The sequence below is a fragment of the Schistocerca gregaria genome, chromosome 4 (assembly GCF_023897955.1).
Source record: "Schistocerca gregaria isolate iqSchGreg1 chromosome 4, iqSchGreg1.2, whole genome shotgun sequence".
Lineage (NCBI taxonomy): Eukaryota > Metazoa > Arthropoda > Insecta > Orthoptera > Acrididae > Schistocerca > Schistocerca gregaria.
The window spans coordinates 81223294-81246588 of record NC_064923.1 but is presented as its reverse complement, the minus strand read 5'-3'; the positions used below and the strand labels follow the sequence as shown (position 1 = coordinate 81246588).

Sequence of the window (23295 nt, the reverse complement as noted above, 5' to 3'; positions counted from 1 at the left end):
GAAATGTGGTACTGATGTGTAAAACTGAATAAGCAAATACCATATTAGCTAGGGCTCTTTGCGCTTGCCACACGCATACTACACAAAGTAAACGTGTTCCCCCCTGATGGTCAATGTAATTATACCCTCAGGTGTTACAGATTATAGCAATGGAATGAAATGTATCACCGAAAACCTTCTTTGTATCTTTGTAATTCAAAAATCTTTCAAAAAATGTTTTAATTACAAAATTTAATCAGTCCAATGCGTGTCCTGTAGCGATAAACTGTGTGTCTTGCTGTAAAATAATTTCTGTCATTACTTAACGGTAAAGATGTGCCAAGTGTCGTAATTATCGTCGTCTGTAATCAAAGTTCTGTAGAAGTCAATGTACTTACCTCGTCATAAACAAAAGTGAAATGCTGTACGTATAGATATCGTAGTTATTACGCTCATTGCAGAGATCAAGAAAGTACTGTACTGTATCATATTGTTGTGCTATGGAAAAGGCTGTCTCATTGTAGCTATACCACAAAAATTACTACTAAAACATGTTTTACTTTCTAGAAGAACGTAGAAAAACTGTGTAGATATAAAACATAAACAGTGCAAAAGCAACAATGTAAATTGTGTCACTCATTAGTAGCATCGTCATATATTCGTGGAGCTGTCTAACAAACCAAATACTAAGCCATATTTATTCTATCAGAAAGTACTTTAAATAAAAATGTCTTCTCAAGTAAACCAAAATGATGCATTAAAGTCTGATTAGTAGTGTATCTTCTAAGTATGTAAGCCTTAAAGTCGTTATGTAATAGTGCAACGAACAAGCAAGAATGTACACACAATAACACTGTCATCTGCTCACTACAAAAATGCATTCGTAATTACTGTTTAATACGTTCTCTAGGTTCTTGATTGGATAGTTAACTTCAAAACATTGTTGTATGTTAACAGTTTCTAAGTGTGACAAAGCGTACTGGTAACGTGAAGCGAAAAATTTCATGGCAAAGACTAAGCTAAAAATCAGATTATTTCTCAATAAATGGTTATATATGTGAGATGTGGTGTAATTCTTTACTCTTCCTGGTATGCAGAGTTTCAATATCAACGCAGTTATCATGTGATATACATTGGATGCTGTAAGGTCCGTTGTAAATCAGAAAGAATTTGTGACTCAACTGTTTCTTCTTATGTGACAATGAATGAGCTTTAATGAGAACTTTCTGACCAATATGCAGTTTCTATGCTTTTGCTTTACCATGTAGTTTTCTCATTTTGTCTGCAGCAGAACTTATATTTTTAATAGTCAAACCAATTATAATTTTGTGTCGAAGTTTACGTAAATTCGGAAAAGGTACAAGGTCTCTGATTCTGTTTGGTGATTCTGCATTCTTCAGTACAAGAATAGGTGTTAAAGCAGTGGAGGTATGATGCATTTCATTGAGCACGTTTTGAAATATCTCTAAATATCTATCGCAATATTGATGCTTTCTGTGACAATAAAGTCTGCAAAGCTTATTCATTTCTTTCATAATCCGTACAGATGTGGTGAGTACAAAGATATAAAAAGAGGTCTAAATTTACGACTCCGCAGCATGCGTGACCAAACAGCAGATCTGAACTGCAGTCCATTATCTGAAATGACTTTAGCAACGTGTCCAACATCATGTAAGAAATATTTAACAAAGGCGTTGGATACATACAGCCCAGTGGCTTTACGTAATGATGTAAAAGAAACAAAGTTTGAAGTAAGTTCAACAGCGACTAGAACGTACGAAAATCCATTCTATGTTCTGATAAGGAGTCCCAAGGGATCAACAGCAGCAAATTCTTTTGATTTAGAAGGAACGATTGGAAACAACAGAGCACGATGTGAGATGATAGATGGTTTAGCCTTTTGACAAAACTTGGAAATAGACAAGACTCTCTTTTCCATATTGTCAAAATAACAAGTCGTTCGAAGAATATGATAACATTTCCGTGGACCAAAATGTGCGTAGCTGAAATGAATGTACCGTATGGGCTTATTGACAAAATCGTCAGGAATGCAAAGTACCCATAGCATCTCATCAACAGTGCAACGTTTGAAGAGTATTTTGTTTCTAACCAGAAAATAATAACGAATCTGCGTGTGTCTTTCCATGCCATTCACTTTCAAAATCGGATCCTCATCTTGTTCATAAGCAATGTCCTTTAGAGATGTAGTGATGAAGTTTTCAAAGTCTACTTTCTGGATGTAAAGAATACTGAAATATTTCTCGAGGTTGCCTTCTGTGTTATTTTTTTCAAGCCCACCCGCTGCACGTGACAGTGCGTCCGCAACAACTTTCTCCCTGCCGGGAAAGTTTATTATTGTGAAGTGGAATTCTTGGAGAAACAATGCCCAACGTTTTAATCTTTCGTGATTTAATTTTGAAGACATAAGAAATTGTAATGCATGATGATCACTGTATACTTTTACGTGTTTACCAGACAGAAAGAAACGGAATTTGTTAAATGCCCAAACGGTAGCTAAAACTTCTAATTCAGTGGCGGAATAATTCTTTTCAGATTTTGTTAGCATGCGGTAGCAAAAGCAATGGTTTTCTGAACAGTAGTGCCATTTTCATTGGCTTCTTGAAATATGTGGGCACCAAGACCGACTTTAGAAGAATCCGTGCTAAGGCAGAAATCTTGTGACAGGTCTGGATGATCTAGTATTGGCGTGTTAAGTAGCGCTTTTTTTAGAGAATTGAATTCCATCTGTGCCTGTTCGTCTCAGTTCCAAGTAGTATTTTTTTTTCCAGTGAGAGAACAAAGTTTTGGTGTAACTAGAATTTGCATATTCAGAAAACGACGGTAAAAATTTACGAGACTTAGAAAACTGCCAACTTGTTTTTTTGTGGATGGAACTGGAACGGCTGTGATTACTTATAACTTTTCAGCATATGGCTGAATGCCTTCAGAAGAAACAATGTGTCCCAAAAACTTCACCGTTGTCCTAAAGAATTTAGACTTTTCCAAGTTAACTGCAATTCCAGATTCTGCAAAAATTCGTGACGCACTGTTTAGGATGCGATTGTGTTGTTCCCATGAGGCTTCTGCTATTAGAATATCGTCCACATATAAGGCGATATGACGTTTTAAGAACTCAGGTAATTTGGAATTTAGCCCATGAATGAATGCTGCCGAAGAAATGTTCAAACCAAAAGGAAATTTCCGAAAGTAATAACAAACGCCGAAATAAATAAAAGTTGTGTATTTTCTACATTCTGGATGAAGTTCAATCTGATAAAAGCTAGATCTGAGATTAATAGAAGACCATGAAAATTTTGAAGAAGTTCTTCTAACGTTTGCGGTCTGTCTGTTTTAGGGATGATGATAGCATTTATTTGTCTCGAATCTAAGACATTCCTGATCGATCCATTTTTCTTCGCAACAACATGTAATGTATTGTTGAATGAGCTTACTGCAGGCTCAATAATGTCCTCGTCAAGCATACATTGTACTTGTGTTCTAAACCGGTCCCTATAATGTGCCGGAATTACGTGTGGTCTAACATAAAATTTACTACGCTCACGAACACGAAACTGGTATTGAAATCCCTTGATTGTTCCTCTTTTCTGAGTAAAATCTGTAGAATGTGCTTTTAAAATGTTAAAAAGGTTCTGCCTATTAGTGTCATTACAGTTCTCAATTGTTTGAATTTTATTCTGAATTAAGTCATTAGTATCAAGTACATCCCTGTCAATACTTGCAGACTGGTTGTTAATGTAAAGTTCCTTCGAAAGTTCCGAACTGTTGTCTAACAAGAAGTAAAGTCGATTAATTTCTTCGTCATGGTTCGAGAGCCAATTTTCAAATTTCAAAGCTATTGACTTATCGTCTTTGTCTACACTTATTTCAGCATCGTGGAAGTTTAAGATTGCTTTGTATTCATTCAAAAAATCTACTCCCAATATAGTTTCCGTCGACAACAAAGTTCACAGAGAATCTGTGGCTTTGACAAAACAATTCTAGATTAGTTTGCTGGCGTACATCTACACTTTTTCCAAAAATTGCACCTTGTAATTTAATCTCAAGTAACGGAAGTGTAGGGAAGTCTTTCGATTCGTTGCATTTGCTAAAAGCTGTTTCACTAATTAGTGAAATGAAACTGCCAGAGTCAAGTACTGCCGCAAATGTTACGCCATTTACTATAATGTGAATTACAAATATACAATGTTCTTCTGTTTTACATCGTGTTCCTGGAGTAAGATGTCCCTAATGTCTTCCATTTTTACGAAATTAATAGCCACAGCAGCTACGTTGTCAGCTCCATAAGTACGTTTTGTGGCTGCCAGCGGTATGGGTCATTGTCTATTGTCTCTTTGTTGTCGAGCGTTGTTATTGGTATTTGGAGATCTAACTTCTACAATTTCGATTAGTCGGGCCCTGCCGATATTGATTGAATTCTTGTCTATTGTTAAGATTATATCGTCTGTTGTCTTGTCGGAAGTTTCTCATAATTTCTTTCTTGTCAGTAACATGGTGGAGAATTTCTGCCAGAATCGTAACTGCGTGGTGGACCACTGCGTCTGAAGCTATTCTGTCTCCATTGGTAAGAATTATTTTGGTTCCCATATTGTCTGTTTCTCTGACTGTCTCTGTCATAGTCATTACTGCGGAAAGGTGGTCTTTCCCAGTAATTATTATTACTCTGCCAACGGTTGTCATACGGGTGGTGTCTGTTTTGGTCACGATTTGCGTTGTAAGAACAGCCTTGTCGTGTCCAGTTATTATTTTTGTTGTCACTGAATTGTGACAGATGTGACCTGTGATTGTCGTTTTCCTGGTTTCGAGTCCCGCAATTGTCAGTGACAATTTACAATTCTTGTACCAGACCCTGAAAAGCTTCGATCTCGTCTTTGCAACGTCCTGCCAATATAATATGTCTCAAATGTCCAGGCAATTTGATTGAGTAAATGCGGATGAGTTCTTAGGGGCTGTTTGGATTTGACAGGTACTGATTCTTGTGCAACATGTCTTCAAAGTATTTGATGAGACTGGAAAATTCAGATTGTTCGAAGTGTTTCATCATTATGATGCTATGTTTCACTCGTTCTTGAGTAGCTTGAGACCAATATGCTGAGAGGAATGATAAAATTCTCCTTCACTGTGACAATCGCGAATGATCGAACGCATTCTTACAGCAGGTTCATTTTCCAAATAGCCACACATAAATTCCAATCTGTTCTCTAATGACCAGTTGGGAGGAAAACAATGAGAGAATTGATGAAGCCACGCTTGTGGATGAATGTATTTGCCAGAATTCTTAAATGTTTTGAATTTACGTGTAGTAATAAACAGCTTATACCATCGGGTAGGCGAGTCGCATATCGGTCACTGTTACGTTGTGTCGGCGGTTCCATTTCAAAATTCGGTGCACCTTGCCAATTTCATCCATAATTTGCGAAATGCCCTATGTTATTATTTTGTGGCTTTTCCGTATTTCTAAGTCCCTCTCCCCATATTGGATCACGAGTGTCCTCTGAAATATCTAATTCACGATTACATGTGCCAACTGATCTTGTACTTCCCGGATTTCTCTTTTGTCTTGCGTAATAATTTGATTCTGATTTTGTTTGAATTCTCTACTTTGTTCATACTCTTCTGTGTCAGTAAAGCCTGCTGATCTTGTATCATTCAGATCATCATCTACCATTATAGATAAGTTAGTGAACTGATCCGGAAGTTCGGCTACTTTCTCTGATAATGAACTGATTTCTTCAGTGTGTTTTTCTGAACCAAGTTTCAGAGTGTCCATTTGTGTTGAAAGCGTATCTATTATGTCCTTTAACTTTCCTTGAGTTTTCGCTAACTGAATTGGCAGATGCAACTGAGGCAATTTTAGCTTGGAAGGTGTCGTGATTTTCATGAAAAATAGTTTGCAGTTCTTGTATGGCTACTTTGTGATTCTGTAATACATTTTCATAACGCTAAAAAATAGGATGAAAATGCTCATAAATTTGTGTTTTTACTTCAGTAAAAACTTTTCGACATTTACATTTGATTTTAAGTAACTCTGCAGTTAAATCTTCAAGTGTTTGTTCAAGCGTTTGTTCCATTGGGTCTAACTATTGAAACTGTTGCTGTGTTTGTCTCTGATTTTGTTCCATTGTGTCTAACTTTTGAAGCTATTGTAACATTCGTTGCATTAATTGTAATAACAATGCACTCGTGTCTGAAACATGTTCCTCTGTGCTTCTTGGCAGTGCATTTGCACCGACAACATTCGCATTCTGAAAAGCAGAAAATGTATCTTGAGTTAATTGAGGAAAGGGTAATGACGCAAAACCTGAATCTACAGTATTTGCAAGAAGGTGTCCTGTCATTTCGGGTTCCTGAGGCGAGCTGTTGCCGAGCGACCGATCGATCGACAATACTACCCTGTTAACTAGCTGTTTTACTGTCTACACCATTATTTATTGCCTGGTAGATTTCCCTACGCACAATTACCAAATCACTATTCTGAATATTTCTTAATTCATTACACGGTGGCGCTTACACATTACTCTCGTCTTCACTGTCATTTTTCAATTTACTTTGCAGCCTAGTGTTACGTTTTTCACACGCCATAATTGTCAAAATATTTCACACGATAACATAGAAAAGCACAATTTGAAGATCAAAATAAGAAAACACATTAAAATAGCACTGAAAATTATATCCAGTTAATTGCAAACGTGGCTGCTAAATGCTTTTTGCAAATCTACATGCATGCCACAACTGTTTTACTGTACAATAATGAAAAACTACAGCTACAAAGGAGATTCTATCTACAATTACACGCAAGCAATAAACAATAACTACATTCATCACACAAAAATCAGATTTCAGTGAGGTATCCTCGGCAAAGGGTCGCTGTACGAAACTTCCCCTTTGAAAATTAAGAATGACATGGCTGGAAAACCTCTTACGTTATTTGATTTTCAAGCAGCTGAGGAAAAATGAACATACTCAGACATTTCTCACTGTATTCATTCTGATCATCACTAAACTGACACACAATATTTTTAGCGCAACACTGTCTGACTTTCAATAATCCCTACAAAAGAATGGCTCTGATTAACAATAACTTATGCCTTTCATGAATCACTTAGAAAGCACTCCGTCTTCAGGCCACGAGTAGACCGGGACCATCTGACCGCCGTGTCATCCTCAGTAGAGGATGCGGATAGGAGGGGCGTGGTGTCAGCACACGGCTCTCCCGGTCGTTATGATGGTATTCTTGAACGAAGACGCTACTATTCGGTAGAGTAGCTCTCCTATTGGCATCACGAGACTGAGTGCACTCCAAAAAAATGGCAACAGCGCATGGCAGCCTGGATGGAGACCCACCCAAGTGCCGAACACACCCGACAGCACTTAACTTCGGTGATCTCAGGGGAACCGGTGCACCCGCTGCGGCAAAGCCTTTGTTTTCATGAATCACTTACCTCACACAAATCTTCGTTACTCGAACTGCTGCAATACACCGAGCGCAAATACTGCCAGCCAAATAAAAGATTCTAACTAGTTCAAATGGTTCAATTGGCTATGAACACTATAGGACTTAACATCCGAGGTCATCAGTCCCCTAGAACTTAGAACTACTTAAACCTAACTAACTTAAGGACATCACACACATCCATGCCTTAGAGAGGCACATCCGGACTGAACCGCTCAGCCACCGCGCCAGGCTTCTAACTACTGAAGGCACTAACTACACTCCTGGAAAATGAAATAAGAACACCGTGAATTCATTGTCCCAGGAAGGAGAACTTTATTGACACATTCCTTGGGTCAGATACATCACATGATCACACTGACAGAACCACAGGCACATAGACACACGCAACAGAGCACGCACAATGTCGGCACTAGTACAGTGTATATCCACCTTTCGCAGTAATGCAGGCTGCTATTCTCCCATGGAGACGATCTTAGAGATGCTGGATGTAGTCCTGTGGAACGGCTTGCCATGTCATTTCCACCTGGCGCCTCAGTTGGACCAGCGTTCGTGCTGGACGTGCAGACCGCGTGAGACGACGCTTCATCCAGTCCCAAACACGCTCAATGGGGGACAGATCAGGAGATCTTGCTGGCCAGGGTAGTTGACTTACACCTTCTAGAGCACGTTGGGTGGCACGGGATGCATGCGGACGTGCATTGTCCTGTTGGAACAGCAAATTCCCATGCCAATCTAGGAATGGTAGAACGATGGGTTCGATGACGGTTTGCATGTACCGTGCACTATTCAGTGTCCCCTCGACGATCACCAGAGGTGTACGGCCAGTGTAGGAGATCGCTCCCCACACCATGATGCTGGGTGTTGGCCCTGTGTGCCTCGGTCGTATGCAGTCCTGATTGTGGCGCTCACCTGCACGGCGCCAAACACGCATACGACCATCATTGGCACCAAGGCAGAAGCGACTCTCATTGCTGAAGACGACACGTCTCCATTCGTCCCTCCATTCACGCCTGTCGCGACACCACTGGAGGCGGGCTGCACGATGTTGGGGCGTGAGCGGAAGACGGCCTAACGGTGTGCGGGACCGTAGCCCAGCTTCATGGAGACGGTTGCGAATGGTCCTCGCCGATACCCCAGGAGCAACAGTGTCCCTAATTTGCTGGGAAGTGGCGGTGCGGTCCCCTACGGCACTGCGTAGTATTCTACGGTCTTGGAGTGCATCCGTGCGTCGCTGCGGTCCGGTCCCAGGTCGACGGGCACGTGCACCTTCCGCCGACCACTGGCGACAACATCGATGTACTGTGGAGACCTCACGCCCCACGTGTTGATCAATTCGGCGGCACGTCCACCCGGCCTCCCGCATGCCCACTATACGCCCTCGCTCAAAGTCCGTCAACTGCACATACGGTTTACGTCCACGCTGTCGCTGCATGCTACCAGTGTTAAAGACTGCGATGGAGCTCCGTATGCCACGGCAAACTGGCTGACACTGACGGCGACGGTGCACAAATGCTGCGCAGCTAGCGCCATTCGAAGGCCAACACCGCGGTTCCTGGTGTATCCGCTGTGCCGTGCGTGTGATCATTGCTTGTATAGCCCTCTCGCAGTGTCCAGAGCAAGTATGGTGGGTCTGACACACCGGTGTCAATGTGTTCTTTTTTCCATTTCCAGGAGTGTATTTATAGGCATAGTTAACAAATGAAAGATATTGATAGTTAACAAATGAAAGATATTGATAGAGAACAAACAATGTATTTACCTTAATAGTCTTCAAAAGTTGTATATATATATATAAATTCATGACATCCAGTGTTACAAATTTCCTTTTTCTGACGGACACAAGTCCAGATCGTCCGCTCTCAAAACTCTGGCATCTCTCTCCCCACATCCACCGCTGCTGGCGGCTCGTCTCCAACTGTCCAACGCTACGCGCTGTTCACATCCAACAGCCCAACACTACACTAGCGAATATTCCAACAATCAGTCCAACCAGCCACAGACTGCACACAGTGCAGTCAGCGAGTTTCATACACAGCAGTACTTGGCATTACAAACATAAAAACCTAAACAGCCTACTTACAACCTTCAGTTTTTTATTCACATAAACTATTAAATGTGCCCAATTTAAATTTACACGCAGGTGTAGCCAACTGCGAAACCGCTCCTTTCCTTACAGAAACAGAGTGACCCTCTGGCTCTTGCACGTTTGTATCGCTGATATTGCTGAACGTCCCGCTGTTCGTTCCCGTGGCTAACAGCTTACTGTAAATTGTAGTCTGTACCCCGGCCAGCCGCACTGGCACTCCTCTGATACAAACATACCTCGAGTCTCAGATCTAAAGGGTTACTTCAGCTGGCAGTAGAGTCTGATATAACAGTCCCAGGTGTGACTTAACTGCACCCTCTGTTAGATTATCAGCTCACCTAACATATGTGCAGAGTACAAGTATAAAGTCTATTGTATTTACCTGAGTTCCCTGTTGTACAGCCACAGCCCGACAATTGGCCAAAGCTACCTAATCGTTCAGATGACCTTCTGCTCCAGTCCATCACTGAGCTCATAAACAATAAACGGTGGGCAAATCATAGTTGACCGTGTTATCACACAGTTTGTAGAATGGCATATGAGAGGGTGCACAAACAGTGTAATGTTACCAAGTAGCCTCGTTAGCAAAGACTAAGGGACAAAATAGTTTAGTCGCAAATCTTTGTACAGTGCTACGAAGGAGTGTGCTGAAAAACATATTACAAATCGTGAGTCATGGGGTGTCAGCGTTTGGATGAGGGGTAGCGGGGTGCGGTTAGAGGGGGGGGGGGGAGGCGCTAACTGTCACTGTTTTATGTCTCTCTCGAATAAATCGAGAACTGCGGCTCGTATCGAAAATGTTTCCCAGTACAAAATTAAACTTCATTTAATTTCCTACAGAAACGTACTGTTAATTTTTCCTGCACAACTAACGGTTTTCACGTTGCTGGGGAAAAAAAGAATTGATGATTACTGAAAACACTATTTTAACGGGAGCTAAAATTCTTTTTAACGTGTATCGTGAGCTTTTTCTACAGCAATAGAGAAACCACTGGAACACTGCGATGCTAGATATCAACTGATCCAGATAATATCTCGAGTGTGACAATTATGATAAGCTTTGATTACTCTGGCGTGATCAAGCCACTCAGCATACTAATAACAGATACTAATTGCTTCGCTGACGCACTAAACACGTATCGCACTAATGATTAAAAAGATTTAACTGATTAGTTATTTAACTGATTAGTTTTACTTATATATACGGCCGCTAAGGCACCATAGCAGTCACGTCAGCTGCTCTGCATTTCACAGCGACTGCCAGAGTGCCTAGAGGTGAGCTGTTACCTGTTATGTGTGATACATAGCGTAATTAGTGTGATTCGCTACTGCTTAAGTTTGTCTGGCATGGCATAGTGAGCATCTATTGTGGCCAGTAACTGTGAAAGTAACGATTATTGTCTAGTACTGTTCTTTAGTCTCCTAACAATAGCGATGGAGGGTGAGATAGAGATTATAATATTAAACAAAAAGAACAAATAATCACACAACTATAGGTTAATAAGTCTCACGACGGTCTATTACATAGTTTTGGCATACGTTTTACGCTCGCGTATTATGACATTTTTAGGGACACCCAAGTGAAGATCTTTCGCCATGGTTAGCTGGGAAACGTCATACCAGAGAGAAATGAAGGTACAAGAAAGTTTCATAACAGTGTATCGACGAAGCTCGATTCAATAACTATGTTGATACCTGCACAAAAAGCGATCTTGTAGTTCTAGTATTGACAGTCATTCTCAAGAAATGTTCTTTTGCTCACTGGAAGTTCGTAGCAACAAGCCCTCTCTCCGACCTTGAGCGCTCCAGTCATAGATGATTCCCAAACGTAAAACACAGCCTACACGCTGACATCATTCTCGTTGAAGGTAAGAGCATTAAGCTCCCATTATCCAAACCATTTGAAGACATCTGTGTCATCACCAGAAGAGGAAAACTCGTCAGACGTTGGATGTTGGTCATTGAGAAGCAGCGGGACTAAACTGACAGGCTGAAGAAACGTACTGTGAAATCAATAACTTCGTATATAAACTTAAAGTATACACTATTGCTAAAATGACCATTTCAATGAGGAGATGTCGCATTAAAAAATTATTTGGAAATGGTAGAATAGGCTGAAACTGCTAACATTTTGTAATTGAACACAATCTTTCTGGAGAACAGATGGATTCGATGCTGTTTCTTACTGGTAGCTATGAAGTCCAAAATTAATCAAGACAATATAAATAAGTGAGGTTACTTATCTGAATCGTCGCATAAAAGCGTTCTACAACTTTTTCAGAGAAGAAGTCAATCCAATTTAGATGCTGAATATTAGAAGATTACTCCATTCCTGCACAAGTGATCGGTAAATTAATATAAAGTTTTTGGGTACGTAACCATCTAGTCTTAGGCGCTTAAACTCGAGAGATTATTTACAACTAGTGACTTTGAAGTAGGTGATTATAAAATGGTATAGGTCACGAATCTGACTGCATTGATTAGCTGCAACAATCTGTTGCCTGTGACGTATACCGTAGCTTCCAAATCCTGTAAACATTAGAAAGGTCACTGAAATCATTGTTCATCGTCAGTGAACAGCATCCGAACGTGATTTTCTGCAGTTGTAGAGATCACATCTTATTTATGAAATTAGCTGGTATTGCTCATTTGTAAGGTATTTAGTGGGTCTACATAAATAGATTAACATAAAATTAAACGAGAATTTATTTTGGAAACGAATTAAAGAAATTAATCTACGCATCTCACTATGCGAATTGCCCCCATTTATGATAAAGGTAATCCGGTGTAATGGTGTGTGCTTCATCACCGGATACCATGTGCTGTAGGCCTGCACCACAAGCTTACCGTTTTTATGCCTGTCGTTTAAAGTGTCACGTGGCTACAAGTTGACTGATTTGCGCGCTCATCTGTCTGTCGCAGCCATGTGGACGCCTGCGATGCTGCTGCTGCTGGGTGCCCTGGTGGCGTCTGCTGCAGCCGGGCTCAGCACCCGCTACGACCAGACCAGCGGTCGCATCCTGCTGCTGTCTGACAGGGGTGAGTGTGGACCGATGGCACTGCGTGCGGGGGCTGTCATGAGTGGGCAGCCTGCTGGCTCTGCGCTGCTGCAAGCTGCCACAGTTTCTACACAACACCTTCACTGCATCCTGTCAGCCTTTGAAGCCCACCACTACACTGACTGATCAGAAGCATCCTGACACCTGTTAGTCGAAATTAATACAGGGTGTATCCACCTTTACCTCTTTGATGGCTTAAACTCTGATGAGAACACTTTCAGTGTATGTATGGGAGAGCAGCCCATTCTTCCTCAAACTAGAGAAGGTACACTGCTGACTGGTGCAAAGTCGACATTCTAAGTCATGCCACAGCTGTTCCACTAGACTCAGGTCAGGACTCTCGGTAGGCCAATCCATTCCAGAAATGATATTATCTACAAACCATTCCCTAACAGATGCTGCTCTACGACAGAGAGCTTTCTCATACTGGTAAAAGCAATCGCAATCTCCAAAATCTTCCTCTACTGTACACTGTACACAAATCTGTAAAAATTGTTCACATCCTTTGCAATAAGCAGACTACGGATTGACCATGAAAAACACCCCACAGCTTAACAATACCCCCTTCGTACTTTACTATTGACACTACAAATGATACCATATAATGTTCTCTTCACATATGTAAGACACAAATCCTCCCATCAGATTGTTACAGGGTACAGCATGGTCCATCACCCCAGAACACTTATGGCTTCCAGGGGCAATAAAAATGTAACTTTAAGTATTTTGTACAAGTACTCACTGAATTTAAAAATTAAAATGCTGTCAGAATAACTCATTAAGATGTATACTCTTATGTTAGAAGCTTAACACAATAAGACAGGTACTACAGTAGAATCTTGTATTTGTCTTCAGCCAGTGTAATGGATCGCATACAAATATGGAGATTTCATTTATACATTATTTCAAAATGAGAGCACTTATCAACTTCCAACACACTTTGCACATATTTTCAAACCTTTACCAAAACTTTTTCTTGCTAGACCCAGTTCTAAACCTGTATGCATACAAACAGACATAAAGTGATGAATGAAAAATAGTTTATTGCCTACTACATTTTCACTGGCTACACAGTAAAACTTATTATTTCTTTACTACCAATCCTATTCACAACACAGTTTGTATACAGTATGTATATATACCATTGAATGTACCAGTGAAATTACTTCATCGCAGGTCTTATAGTTCAGGAGATAAAATGTCATGGACATTTAGATGTGCGAAAATTTCAACAGGCATGTTGTTTTAATTTACTATATTTTTATCACCTAATCTATACCCAGTACAATTTGCAGGCTGTGTTCACATACGTCGCTGAATATACTTGCAAAAATACATAATCATATGACACATAGTTCAGAAGAGATGACATCAAAGACATTGAGGTGCATAGATAAATTTACCTTTTGCTTAAAATGCGGCGCATATTATGCAGACTATATTCACCCAGTGTTTCACAAATGACAACTTTTGATGACTTCCGACAAAGTTTAAGCATAATTTCGAAACTTTCCGATGGTTATTCGCGCTTACATGCTTACTGTCAATTGTTTATCACATTAACTCATTTGTGTGGTAACAAACATTTGGATCTGTTTTATACACTAGAGTTCGACTATTCAAGGAATCCCGCTGTACTAGTTCTTTCCGGCTCTCTGCGTGCAGTCATTGGGCTAGTTAGACTTCTGGCGGCACTTTGGACTCACCAGTAATTCCTCCCTCTGATTCCACGCGGCTTTCTTACAGACACTCTCTGCAATCTTCGACGATCCCTATCTGACAGTACAAGAGATCTGCTTTGTCTTGCTTTAGGTGTGGCTGTTGTTTCACGATTCCGTTTCATAATCACATCATCAACAGTCGACTTCAAAGACTTTAGAAGGGTCCAAATGTCCGAGATTGATTTGTTTCTTGGGTGACATTACATGACTTCTCAGTGTTTCAAGTGTCAGGCTCTCCTGACTGGTCCATTGTTCTGTTACTGCTCCTCCACTGACAACACAATACTAAACACCACATCTCACACATGCAGGTCCGCTCCTCAAGCCATCTAATGGTCAGTTCTGCATTACACAGACATGTACGGGTCCTTTTGATTAGGTAGTATAGAAAGGGAGTCGAAAGTTGCAGTGTATCAGCGCTATTTCTTTCATATAATTACATTTGATCCTCGAATTACAGTCGATAAGAATCAATGTTGAATGGACTCTCAAGTAAATGACTGTTGGAGTGGCCCATCTGATATGACTTCTGAAACGACTCAAATTCAGAACATAAAATTTTTGAATAAAATTAGTTTAACAATAATTGCTCAAGCAAATTTTAATGAGAACATATACACTGATGAGGCAGAAATTATGAGCACCTCCTTAATAGCTTGTTTGTCCGTCTTTCGGACGAGATACATCACTGAAGTTGCGCATCAGGGATCTGACAGTTTGTTGGTAGGTTTGAGCAGTTATGTGGCACTAGATGTCTACACAAAGATCACAAAACTCATTCACCAAAGAGGATTCAGTAAATATTCCAGAATCAGAATCAAGAAAAGGCGCCAACACAAATAATTCCGAATTATATCCCCTTGGAGTAGTGAAGCAATATAAGTCAATTAGGGAACTCTTCCGATCTAGATTGTAAACTAATTAGGTTCCTATTGAAGTATGCTAATGAGAAAGCAGTTATACACATCCAGTCGTTCGGCGAAAGATTCCAACCTAAGGACTGAAAAGTAGCACATATCACACCAGTACACAAGAAAGGAAACAGAACTTACTGGACTTGTTCTCCAACAACAGGGCTACTGCTGCTAAAACAAAGAATATAACTAATTTACACTTACATTAAATAACGTAAGAAGTATAATTTGAATTCATAACTCATCTATAGACTACTCAATTTTACATTGTCTTATAAGTTACAATCTCTTATCAATATTATAGTTGAACTTGGAATTAAGAAGTAGAACACCGACTAAATCTTAAAAGACCTTTTCGTTTCTTTTATACAGAGAATAATTTTCCATTGTAAAAAAATATCTGTATTTATGTAAGGTATTAACGCCTCTTGAATGTGGGTCGACGACCCTGAGAACCATTAACTCCATGCACAAACAGATATTTCCTGTCGCGAAATTATTTCGAGCGTCGTCCCATCTTGAGTTAGCTCGTTGTCCCTGTGCATTACTCATAACATGCAACTAAAAATAACAATCCCACACAGTGTCTGTGCTCTTACTTACGTTACGTTCATTCGTCAGCATCATTCTCGGTAATAAAGCACAGGGATACATAGCCTGCGTTGACGAAATAATACTTACACCCTCCTTGTTTGAGAGCAGAAATGGTTCGTCGAACAATACTCTAACAATGGTATAAAGGAAATCCAGCCGACTCAAGCACCTGTTACAAGTAAGATTAAACCAAATTTATGACAGTTTATGCGATGTAGAAAGCTACATGTTTTCCATGTTTGAATATGGAAGACTATGTATGTTCTATCTACTCTTTTACATAATTAAAAATGTTTCCCAGTATATTTTATTATTTTATGATAGTTGTTTCATGCATTACTTACTGTCGTAAGTTCACTCACAGCACCTATCTGCTTGCACGTTTCAGGTGGAGACGAGGTAGAAGTGGGATACATCGAAGCCTCCAGCAACCAGCGGTCTGCAGTTCCACGCCATGAGACTCGTGGAAACGAAGAGTCTTTCGACTTTGGCGCCTCCAGAGTTCTCGTCCGTCACCAAGACAGGTCGGGCGAATGTCTCTGGGTCCGGCACACCAAAGACAATCCGAGTGAGATAATCACAATGTGTCAGCGGCACCTAAGGAGCCACATCTACGGTGGTGTCGAATCGACCTACCGCACCTGGCCCATCGAGAACAACGTGTACAAGCACTACGCATACGTCGCCGAACATACGGACCACGCCACCATCGCTACGCGCTACTGGGTCTTCTCCGACGGAAGACTCGTTCACGTTCACACGAACGTCCCTCTCTTCGTCGACCAAAACAGCAATCAGACGAGCAATAAACTGTGTTTCAGTGCCGAGAACGCGTCTCCCTACCCAGAGGACCGAAGCGACAACGTGCTGGAATACGAGCTGTGTACGTACGGTGATGCGAAGGAGGCGCACTTGGTCGGTATCCAGAAGTACCTGGGCAAGCCTACGGCGATTCCAGACGAACGCTTGGGTGTTCAGCCGTTCTGGGAAGTGGGGCCACCCGAGCAGAACGTGAGAGAGCGCGCCGCAGGCATAATCGAGCACGGGTTCGGCTACAGCCTTCTCGAAATAGCCAACTTCTGGGAGAGCTGCCGCGGAAGCTTCAGCCCGGACACCACCAAGTTCCCCGACATGAAGGCGCTCGTGGACGACCTCCACGCACTGGGATTCCCTGTCGCGTTGTGGATACACCCATTTATAAACAGTGACTGCGAACCCTTCTTCTCTGAGGCACAGTCCAAAGGTTACTTTGTGCGCAACAACAATGGCAGCATCAGTACTCGCTGGTGGGGTGGATGGGCTGGCATTATCGACTTCACCAATCCTGATGCGGTAGCTTGGTGGACTGATCGAGTTGCGGTGAGTGCATTCGCTACAAATTCTATTGTCTATGGCATAGAAATACGTAACATAGTACTACTCTATGTAAACTGTGAAGCAGACGTTCTTATGATTACTTTAATACTGAAAAAAGAAAAATACTCTCTTTTACTTGTTGTACAGGTTTTAGACTTGCATTCTCCAAATAAATGTAGGTAGCATACAAACGGATTTCTACTGACAATATATCCTTTTCATGTGTCATGGTAGCCCATGGAGATAGTTCATATGACAAACAATTTGAATATCTGACATTTAACACACAGAGCAGGGATGTAGTAATTGGATCTGTAGCTCACCAATCCATAACCTTAAGCACACAAGAGTGTGATATAAAAAGAGAAAGGTTAGATCATTTACGAATCGAGAGTTGATTATTAAATTTTTTATTTACTTACTTAGGGGTATTTGCCATCGGTTTAATTTTTGTGTTAGCTTATGCTTTTCCACATTCCAAATACATGGAATCAAATGAGGTTTTTAGGTTCCGCTTGATGTGTCGTTTACAGCATTGAGCGAATGACGTATGTGGTGTACCAGAAGAAGTGCTATATGTAAGCACTTAAAGATTGCTTTTATGTGTTATGATAAAATATACATATGCTTTATGGAAACAGATGATATATTTTTTTTTAATCGTCAGTCTTCTAAAACGTTTAATGCAGCGAACTGCGAACTGCTCTGCTGTCCCAATCGGCAGACCAACACTTCCACCTCACGTTATATGTTATTTACTGTGTGCAGACCAGGCTCTGTCTTCGCCTACAGTGTTTTCCTCTACAATTCAAACTAGTGTCATGCAAGTTGGTCATTTTGTTTCTGTTCTTTACGTTACATGTCTACATCCACGGCGTTAAATCGAGGAGTAAATCTCTATGGCCATGGAACTAGTTAATACCTCTGGAAAGTAATAAGAAATATAACAAATTGTACTCGATTCGTTTGTACACACCTGTCCTACCACCCTGTCCCTTCTCCTTCTACCTGTCATCCTATTCCACATGTTCCTTCCTTCGTTCCGATTCTGTCCTCCAGTTTTTCATATAGTCCATGATTCACTACCATAGAGTGCTGTTCACTAAACGTACATTCTCACGTTACTTTTCCCGAAATTGTAGCTGTATTTGATACCAGTACAATACTTTTGCTCAAGACTATCCTCTTTCCCTGCAGCAGTCTGCTTTCTGTGATGACCTCCTCACTCAATCCATTTCGAAAGTAGTTGAATCCCTTTATTACGTCTCCTTTGTGGTCTGAAATTTCGATGTTCCGTTTTTCGCTAATCTCTTTTCTGCTAGTTCTCATTACTTTCTTCTTCTTCCCTTGACTCCCAAACTGCACTTTGTGCTCGATAAACTGTTTATTACAGCCAACAGTTCCTGCAGTTCCATCTGAATTTCACACAGAACAACAAACTTATCTGCGACTCTCATTACTGACGTTCATTCACCCTGCATTCGTATAGGATACGGATGAAAAGGTCCTACAAGAAACAGGAGACAAGAAACGATTACTGGAAGTTCTATACCAACGCAAAACAAAACTGATCGACACTTAGTTAGACATGACACTTTTCTACAAAATATTTTCGAGGTAAATCATTGAGGTAGAAATAGAGGGGACGACCGCGAACACAAAACTTAGTATTTAAACAATATGATCAGTGAAATGGGATGTTCTTCATACATGCTCATCGAGAAGAGTGCCAAACAGAGGGGGTTGTATCTGGAGAGACCACGTTTTCGCCTTTTGGAACAATAAGAGTTTTAGTCCCACTCTTGAAACTTACTTTTATTTCCGTCCTTGCTTGTTCAGTATACACATTCAATAGCAAGAGTAAGAAACTGCATGTATGTCTTCCATCTGTTTTAATTAGAGCACTTCGTTCTTGATCTTCCATTCTTCCTTGGTAGTCTTGCTCCAGATATCTAAATGAGAAACTACTCCCGAATGTGACTCGTGTTTTTATTTCCAGTGAGAACGTAAGTGTTTGTTTCTCACACAGCCTGTACTTCATTATCGATAGAATAGCCTTGTTACTTCACGGCTGCGTACCAACCCAGAACCACATAGACTGTAAGTCAGGATGCTTCACTTACTTTGCCTCACAGGTATAGAATTTTATTTGTATGTTTGCAGGCGCTCCGCAACGAGACGGGCGTGGACTCGTTCATGTTCGACTTCGGCGAGACCAGCTACCTGCCGCAGCCGCCGCAGCTGACACCGCTCGAGAGGACGCCCGTGGTCTACACCGACGCGTACGCCAAGGCAGTGGCCCAGTTCGGGCCCATGGCGAGGCTGCGGTCCGGCGTCGAGAGCCAGCGCCTGCCCAACTTCTTCCACATGGACGCGGTGGACACGGCGTGGAGCACGCAGAACGGCCTGAAGACGCTGCTGCCCAAGCTGCTGGAGATGAGCCTGCAGGGCTACCCCTTCGTGATGCCGGAAAGGGTGGGCGGCAGCACCAAGACGGGCGTCATCGCCACTCGCGAGCTGTACATCCGCTGGCTGGAGGCCAGCACCTTCATGCCCGCCCTCCACTTCCGCACTGTGCCCTGGGACTACGACAACGAGGTGCGTGCCGTGCTCGTACTGTACATGGCTCTCCGTGTTTGTAAAGGACACTTCTAAAGTAAATATCGCTTAGCAGCGTTCATACAATCAGTGACGTACAAAGAACCGACAAATTAAGCCAATCTCTATGTAGTAAGACTGTAAGGTATGCTCGTATGAGTTCAGTTTCAAAACGGCGGCTCACGGCTGTGACTTGTGATACTTTTACAGACGGTGGAGCTCGCGCGCAACCTGAGTGCTTTGCGCGCCCAGTACGGTCCGAAGATCGTCGAGCTGATGAAGCAGGCAGTGGAGAACGGCACTCCGGTCAACCGGCCCATCTGGTGGCTCGACCCGACGGACTCCACCGCTCTCCAGATCAGCGACGGTATGGCGAACAGCTTCTATTTTTAGAATTATTCTAGAGACCGCTTCGTATGCTATCATTTTAGTTTCGAATCTCTCAGTTACGATTTCTGTGACAACTACTCATCGACGTACCCTTCAATCATGAACTAACGTGGGTCAAATGGCCCTGAGCACTATCCGACATAACTTCTGAGGTCATTAGTCGCCTAGAACTTAGAACTAATTAAACCTAACTAACCTAAGGACATCACACACATAGATGCCCGAGGCAGGATTCGAACCTGCAACCGTAGCAGCAGCTCGGCTCCAGACTGCAGCGCCTAGAACTGCACGGCCACTCCGGCCGGCTGAACTAACATGTTACTGAGGCAATCTCACACTTGAGCTTCTTTCGTCTACAGTGAACACACAGTATATCTTAAATGTACTGAGAGGCGCCATTGCCTGTATCCATTGCTGAACTGTTGTTGTTGAAGTCTCGTATCATTTCTCATTTTTATTGTGTCCAAGGTAAAATGCATACAAAGTCCACCCAGTTCCTGATTTTTGGGAAGACTTCCTAGCTTAATTTAAAACCTTCACAAACACTTATCATGCATTACAACTCCACACACCGTCACTCACATTCTCGTGAGGTAACATGTTTCTCTTGGATACGTCGCATTTCGTGATCCACTTAGAGATTGGTCTTTCTTCTCAGTTTTTTCAGGAGAAGGAACCACATATAACAGTTACTTCATGGCAATCCTTTTTCTTACATTTACATTAACAATGTCATCAAAAACTGGAAATCAACTATTTATTGGGAAATTAAATTAGACAAATACACTAATCTTAGAGCATTGCTATGCATAATACATGAAAGTGAAGACTATCTGCAGTTAGCAGTGTGGCTAAACAAGGTACACTGGCTGTTAAAAAAGTTATGAACCGAGAATACATGGTCGAATCCCAATGTAACTTCATAAATGTACACACCATACATACCATTGGTGAGTTCATAAATGATTAACAGTTGGAATTTTCCATGACAGTTTAGCGTCCTTACAAAGGCCTGGTCGGGAATATTATTCGAGTGAAGTGTGTCAGGTGTTCAGTGCTCTCTGTGAAGGACATCAAATTGTGCTTAGTTGGGTAAGGCACTGTGCTCAGTGTTGAATCACGGTTCAGCACTATACCAGATCCAGATTACTTCCGTTCATAGAAAGAGACGGCGACGGGGGATGGGAGGAAGGGAATATGCTATTCTCCCAGTATTTTTAGGAAAGGGGCAGCGGTGTTACTCCTGGACTCATGTACGACTTCAAGTTGTGGCTGTTAATGTGTGAGTGAACTCTGATGGCACAGCTGTATGTCACAGACATCCTGCATCCTCATGTTTTACTTCTCTTGTGACCATATCATGGTACTATTTTTCAACAGGAAAATGTACATCCACACGCAGCAGGTGACTTTATAAGTCGTCTATGTGTTGAACTACTGCTGTGCAGAAAGGCACCAAGATTTGGTCTCGATAGAACATGTATGCAACGAGGTCGAAAGTAAACTTTGTACCTGTGTCAGTATTCAGAATGTGAACGTCGAGCTGCAACAGATGTGAGCCAGCTTGGCTCAGGAGAACCAACTGAATCAGTGAATGCATACGTGCCACCCGGGGTGCAACGTTATACTGATTAGTGGGATCACACTGCCAGTTCTTTGCAAATTTTAGTGACTTTTGTAATCACTAAAATAACATCACATATTCTCTTAAACCAGGATGTAGCATGTCTTTTACTTTTTCTGTCAGGCTGTCTATATATAAAATTAAATCTTAAAATTTGATTACTTAAGAATAAATTTATGACGTGGTGGGTGCTTCTTTTTTTTTCTTCTTCTTCTTTTTGTTAGGCAGTGTGTCACCAGAATACAGTTTTAAAATTTCAGTAGATAAGAATAAAGTTATGACCTTCCACTGTAAATATTCACAATAGTTGAAAACAGTAATTAACAATAAAGTAATTAATCAGGTGCCATATTTTAAATATGTGTGTTGTGACTCACAGGTTACGTTTTTGACAACCATATATATGAAAAGCTGCAGAAATTCAGCACAGCATTTGGAACACTGAAAAAAATATTTAAATATAAAATCCCCTAAAAAATACAAAAATTACACTTGATACGACTATGTTGATGTCGTTAATGTTGTACTGAAGTGAGACTTGTATGAAGAAGAACAAAGAAGACAGTAAAGTACAAGAAGCAGAGATGTGATCCCTGAGGGGAGTAGAGGGTAGTACAACACGGAATGAACCTGTCACATGACTGGGGTACGCCATGTGCTGACTCTTTGTTTTCCTCCCATGCAGAGTACCTGCTGGGCGACGACCTGCTGGTCGCACCGGTGACGTATCGCACGGCCACGAGGCGCGACATCTACCTGCCCAAGGGATACTGGCGGGACGAGGTGGACCCCGAGCACCCCACCATACGGGGCCCCACCTGGCTCTACGCCTACCCCGCGCCGCTCAACACTCTGCCCTACTTCACCAGGGTCAGCTCCTAGCTTGCACTGGCTGGAAACGAGCGCAGTTTCTATGAAGGCTGGCACGACCTTATTTCAATGTATCAGTGACACCATGTTTACAAGAACATGTAAGACAACTTCTGGAAATAAAAAAATTCAGTTAACGCAACTTGTTTCTTCTGTATTGTAGAAGGTTTCTGTTTTTATTATGTGTAAAAGGTGGTGCATACGATTTACTCATTCAGATCTGTATTTAAAAAATAATGGAAAAATTAAATTAAAAACTAAAAAAGAAATGACACATTCAACATTATTACTATTAATCGTAGAAATGATCCATGGTACATGAAACTAATAAACTAACTGTACAAGATACCGTTTTAACCTATTTCAGGCTTCCCCTTGTTCCATGCTGGTGGTACTTCGAATTCATTGGATATTACTCTTGCAGAGAAATGCTGTTCTGCGAACTACAATTAATGCACAAATGTCACAGCAGAAATAATTTACAAATGACAACATACTTTCATGTTTGTGTAAGGTAGGGTGAATAACAGAGCCAAATGCAGCTATTTCTATTGTGGTAGTGTAATATTTCTGCCTTTAGCATCCATCATATTTAGATCCAAGACCTTATCCTCAGAGCAGGATCATGCA

The 23295-nt window shown here is 41.4% G+C and overlaps 1 protein-coding gene across 1 annotated transcript; it reads left to right on the top strand.

Moving 5' to 3' along the window:
- The first annotated feature begins 10768 nt into the window (after positions 1-10768).
- On the top strand, positions 10769-22802 carry LOC126266979 (myogenesis-regulating glycosidase-like). The gene is made up of 6 exons (XM_049971715.1): positions 10769-10814; positions 12462-12578; positions 16216-17186; positions 19347-19781; positions 19992-20148; positions 22481-22802. Exons 2-6 carry the CDS (start codon positions 12464-12466, stop codon positions 22675-22677), a joined length of 1875 nt encoding a protein of 624 aa, XP_049827672.1. The 5' UTR covers positions 10769-10814; positions 12462-12463; the 3' UTR covers positions 22678-22802.
- Positions 22803-23295: the final 493 nt, after the last annotated feature.